Source organism: Octodon degus, unplaced genomic scaffold, assembly GCF_000260255.1.
Source record: "Octodon degus isolate 3935 unplaced genomic scaffold, OctDeg1.0 scaffold00100, whole genome shotgun sequence".
NCBI classification, from domain to species: Eukaryota; Metazoa; Chordata; class Mammalia; order Rodentia; family Octodontidae; genus Octodon; species Octodon degus.
The window spans coordinates 10059544-10064631 of record NW_004524676.1 but is presented as its reverse complement, the minus strand read 5'-3'; the positions used below and the strand labels follow the sequence as shown (position 1 = coordinate 10064631).

Here is a 5088-nt window from a genome sequence, read left to right as displayed (position 1 = left end):
TCAGAACTGAGGTTTCCTAATTTCTCCTTCGTTAGAGATAAAGAATTCCACTAAAACATACGTTCTAATGAAAGGTTCTTAATTTGGCCATATTCCCTTGGACATATAGAGTAGTTTCAAAAGTCCTGAATGGCTCTTCCGGAAGTAATTACACTTGAAACAGTGCAAACTTAAACTGATTGTGATCACATGATTCATGACACTTTTGAGAAATGAAATGGTAACTTGCATAATTTAAATGCTTCCTTGGACAATGTTTTACTTTTAAAATACATATAACACTGTTTAAAGAGCATTATCTTTAATGTACAATTCGGTGTCACTGTGTACATTCACAATTTGTACAGCAATAACCACTACATATTTCACTTTTAATTGTACTTTAGAAAGAATCTGATAGGCTGAATGTTTCATAGTTATTTTAAATAAGAGGAAAGTAAAATTAAATGCAATCTAAATATATACATTTTTGGTGATGAAAAGAGTGTTTTCCCCCCTGAAATATAATTTGAAATGTAATTTTCCTGTGTTGGTTTAAAAAAAATAGAGTCCATTGTAACCCATTAATTAATGGATTATTGAAATATTATTTAGCCTAGACTCTCTAACTGCACATACAAAAGAAAACTTTTTCCTCCAAAAAGATAAAAACAATATAAACATTATAAAGTCCTGAATAATTTTTGCATGTCAATGTTTTTATCACTATCTCAATTATTTTTCTGTAAAACTGATAAAGAAATATATGTGTGTATGTATATATATATGTATATGTACATATATGCGTGTGTGTATACATATATATGTGTGCACAGACATCCCAACGAACAAATTTTTTAAACAGTTTTCTGTGGGAATATGGTCAATAGCACCCAGTTTTGTGTTAGATTTTAAAGTAAATCTAAACGTCAGGAAATCCTACATTTATTGGAGATGTTTTATCACAACACAAAAGCACGACACTTTCAGAAGAGGTTCCCACCTTCCACAAGTGCTTTTTGCATAGTGTACCTAGTTTTCCATAAGCTGGAGCAAAAGGCAAGTTGGCAACAGAACAAAACATCTGATCTTTGGAATATCATTGCTTTTCATCAAATATCACCGGCAAGACTTACTAAGTGCAGGGGTATATTGCTGAGGAACTAAGTTCTAGTGCTGTCTTCTGTTCTCCTAATGAAGTTGTATCCAGTCCTGAAGGAGAGGAGGGAAGAAGGCATGTGTGAAAGGAAGACTTCCCCTGAGCCTGCTTGAGGCAGTCTTCATTTTCCATTGTTCATCAGCTGGACAAAAGTGAACACTTTGGTGAATTATCCTAAATATAGTATGTGGATGCCAAAAGCTTGCTTTTCTACATATTCATTTGGCTGTACATAGGTTTGACACTCATTCACACATCTGATTGCTTTACCAAACAGCTTTCTTTGGAAGTTTTAGTGATCTGGCTGAATTAAAGTCTACATTTAGAAGATCCTGGCTTCCAGGACTTCTCCTCAGTTATCCTGGTTTATTGATTTCATGTTCATCTGGGTTTGAGAATCACAGCCATAGATACTGGTATCTATATTTTACATTTACAACCTGGGTGTCTCAAGCAATCCATATTCCTCATAAATAAATTTAATAAATATCCCTCCAATATATTTGGCAATGAGAACTGATTACATATGTGTTACACTGCTGCATTTCAAAAGAATATCATGTAGCTCAGTGTTAGAGTGCTTACCCAGTATCTGAAAGGCCCTGGGTTTCAGAACCAGCAACTGAAAAAAAAATTAAATGTATATATATATATAAAGAAATTCAACAAGATATACTCACTTATTCTAAAAATAATATTTAGTGTACAATGGTGCTAATATACTATATCTTTAAAATGATTTAAAACTTCTCACCTGTTAGCTAGAGGATCCACATGGACTTAGAGACTTGCATATGTGCTTTAAATCTGAAAGCATTTATTGAAATCCAATCATACTTTTGGGGAAAATATCTACCACAGTGATACCCAAAGATTGAATAACTCAGAACTGTAACAACTATAAAACCGCCTAGTCTTAAAATTTATGAGTTTTGATGCTTCCAGCTTATGGTACGGTAGTAGGTGATTGGTTTACTTTTATGTAACTTATTAAGCAGCAATGTTAGCAAAGCCTCTAGTTGGAGGAAGAGTCACCATTTGTGTCCTGACTTTGTGTTTTTGTATTCTCTTCCCTCCCTAGGTGTGATAGCAGTTGTGATATTTATTTTGCTCTGCATCTCTGCAATAGCCATCCATATTTATCAACAGAGAAAACTGCACAAAGAAAGTGAGTCAAAGGTCTCAAAAACTGAGGAGTGCTAGGACTTCTCTGGAAGTGAGCTCAGTATCAAAACACAGTGGAAGTCAGAAAGGCTGTCTTCTGATTGGCAGCTGTTACTGACCCACTATCAGATTGTTTGCCAGTGCTGTTCCTGCCATCACAGAAGTGACAATGCCATCAACTTGCTGAAGACCTGCAACCTCAGAGTTCTAGAGGGCCCTGCTTGCCTCTGTGAGACAAGTCCTCCACTACTGATCTACGCCGGTGAATCAAGGAGGGTTTGAATCACCATTGAACAGGTCCCACAGTTTGAAGGTCCTATTCTAAAACAGAGGATTAATTTGTATAATAATTGTGGCTTTTCACTGAGAAAAATGGCCATGAAGCTCTGATCCTACTTTCTTAAAAATGGAACAGAACTTTTATTAGGGTTTAAAGACAAAGTTCAACTCTAATGTTTTTTGTTACTTGAAAACTTATCTGAGATCCCTTTACTGTGCCCCTGGTGATATTTATAAAATAGGAAATGCTTTTTAGGTCATTGTCACTGGTATTTCCATTGTTCTGCAATCCAATACCAAGTGGTATACCAAAAATCAGTAGCAGTTCTACTTTCCCTATCTGATGGTCAATACAATGTAATAGAAGTCTGGATATGTTATTGCCTTTGGTTTATTGCTTTTTCTAATCAGATGTTTTTAATCATTTTGATAAATTTTAATGTTGAAATTAGTATCAAATATTAATTATAAAATTTTACTATTAAATTTTGTAATGAGACAGAAAATTGATGGGTGGCAAGGTACATAGAAGATGTCAAGAGAGCCTGCCTATTTTTCTTTGCAATGTATAATTGCTATAATTTTTGTAAATTGTGATTATGCTTTTATCTTAATTAACCAGATATAAACATTACTTCTAGTACTGTAAGTTATACTTCAGTGACACTTATATCTTAGTGAAACATTAATTTTTCCTCTGATATGTAGTATAGTTAGTCTTTTTTTTTGTGCTCCAAATGCCCTCAGGGGTGGTTTGGCTGGCTAGAGTGTTGTGGGGATCGAACTACAGCAACCTGAGGCTGACAGCTTTGTGGAAGCAGCCACTTAAACAACTGAGCTAAGGCCAGGCCCCCTAGTTAGTCTTTTCTTATCATCTTTTTTTTCTAAAGTTTGCTCTCCATGTCTGTGATTTCCTGTGACTCAATTATACAGAAAATATGAAGAAAATTAACTCCAGCTCCTTTTCTAAATTTTGAATTGTCCTAGGCATGAATATCATCATACAATATAATCTTACCTAATCGCTTTTGAAATGTAAACTGAGGCTACTCTCTCCAAGGAAGCACAGCATTAGGTTAAATCTGTATTGCGATCAATCTGTTCTTAAGCACAGATTTACGATCATAGGGCTGAGTTCTTCTACATAGGCAAAATTGAATATATGCTATTCACTGAAATGTCCCTTTAAGGTTTACACAAACACCAAAATAGCAGATGACTGGAATTATCTTTATTGGGACAGTTCCAGGAACTGACACTGAGGCAGTGGATAGTTGATAATTGCATTGAACCACCATTCAGCATCAGTGAACCAATTATATAAAAACAAGATGCTACTTTCCATAACCCAGATATGAACTACCTGTCAGAGACTAGCTAGATCACATAGTTTTCACATCAGGGCAATTTGAAACCGTAACCACCTAGTATTACTACTACAGAAGTGAATGTCCATCTTCCTAATTGTGTTCTTTTGAAAGACTGAGTATTGATACTCTGTCTTAAGTCTTGCTCCCAGCAAGCAATAGCCTCTCAGAATACTGCAGCTCTGCTGGTGTTTCAGTGAATGATGAAGGAGTATTATCTCTACTATGTTATTCTCTTTATGTTTTAATATGTTTGGGAAACAACATAATATCTTTTTTTGTTGTTGTTGTTTTTTCTCAAGGTTTTATGAAGGTTAGGGAAGGATTCAACAAAGATATAGTAATTTTATTAGTCAGTGTATGCATTGTATAACCACTGACACCTTCACAGATATTTATTTTATTGCACAGAAGATTTTGGTAGCTGGAGTTTCATAGAATTATAGAGAATGCTGCACCATAGTCCAAGGTTCTCTGCTCTTTTTTGTTGTTGTTGTTCTTGAAAGACAGCTAAATGGAAGCAACAAACTGCACTGATGCATGATCTCCCATCAATCTTCTGTACTGATTTATAAATTTTATCTTTTTATTTGAAAATAAATTGATTTTTGATGAAAATAAAATTATTCTGAGGGAAATTGTGTAAAGTTTAAGTTACAAAAGTGTGTGTTCTTGCTAATTTATACAAAATGTGCAAATAAGTATATTCTGTACCAGTTTGTGCATTACTTTACATGTGTATATTTTGTGATTACTAAGATCTGTTTACCTTTTTATGATCTAATATTTATAATGCAGTAAATTATTCCTTTTAATTATTAAATAAAAATGAAAAATATAAATGTTTACTTATTGCTTAAAAGTTGTATGGATGTATATAGCTAAAGGTTTGTGAGAGAGAAACCATTTAACAATCAACTAGATGTTATCATCTTCACAATGTGGATAAAATTAGAAAATGTCACACTAGGTGAAAGCAGTCAAACCCTGGGAGCCAGAACTGCATGTTCTCAGTTCTTTGTGGAGTCTAAAACAATTGACCTCGCAGAAATAAAGAATCAAATAGCAATTACCAAAGGCTGGAGTAGGGAAGAATAGAGAGATGATAATAAAGTACAGGACCTCAGTTAGCTATGAGGA

At 34.2% G+C, this 5088-nt stretch overlaps 1 protein-coding gene across 1 annotated transcript in view; it reads left to right on the top strand.

The window, feature by feature from the left end:
* Positions 1-2448, top strand: part of LOC101577617 (contactin-associated protein-like 3) — a 114265-nt gene extending 111817 nt beyond the window's left edge. Inside the window, exon 18 of the mRNA XM_023723560.1 lies at positions 2220-2448. Within this exon, the coding sequence (XP_023579328.1) occupies positions 2220-2341 (122 nt within the window). The 3' untranslated portion in view covers positions 2342-2448. The remainder of the gene's footprint in view (positions 1-2219) is intronic.
* The last annotated feature ends 2640 nt before the right edge of the window (positions 2449-5088 follow it).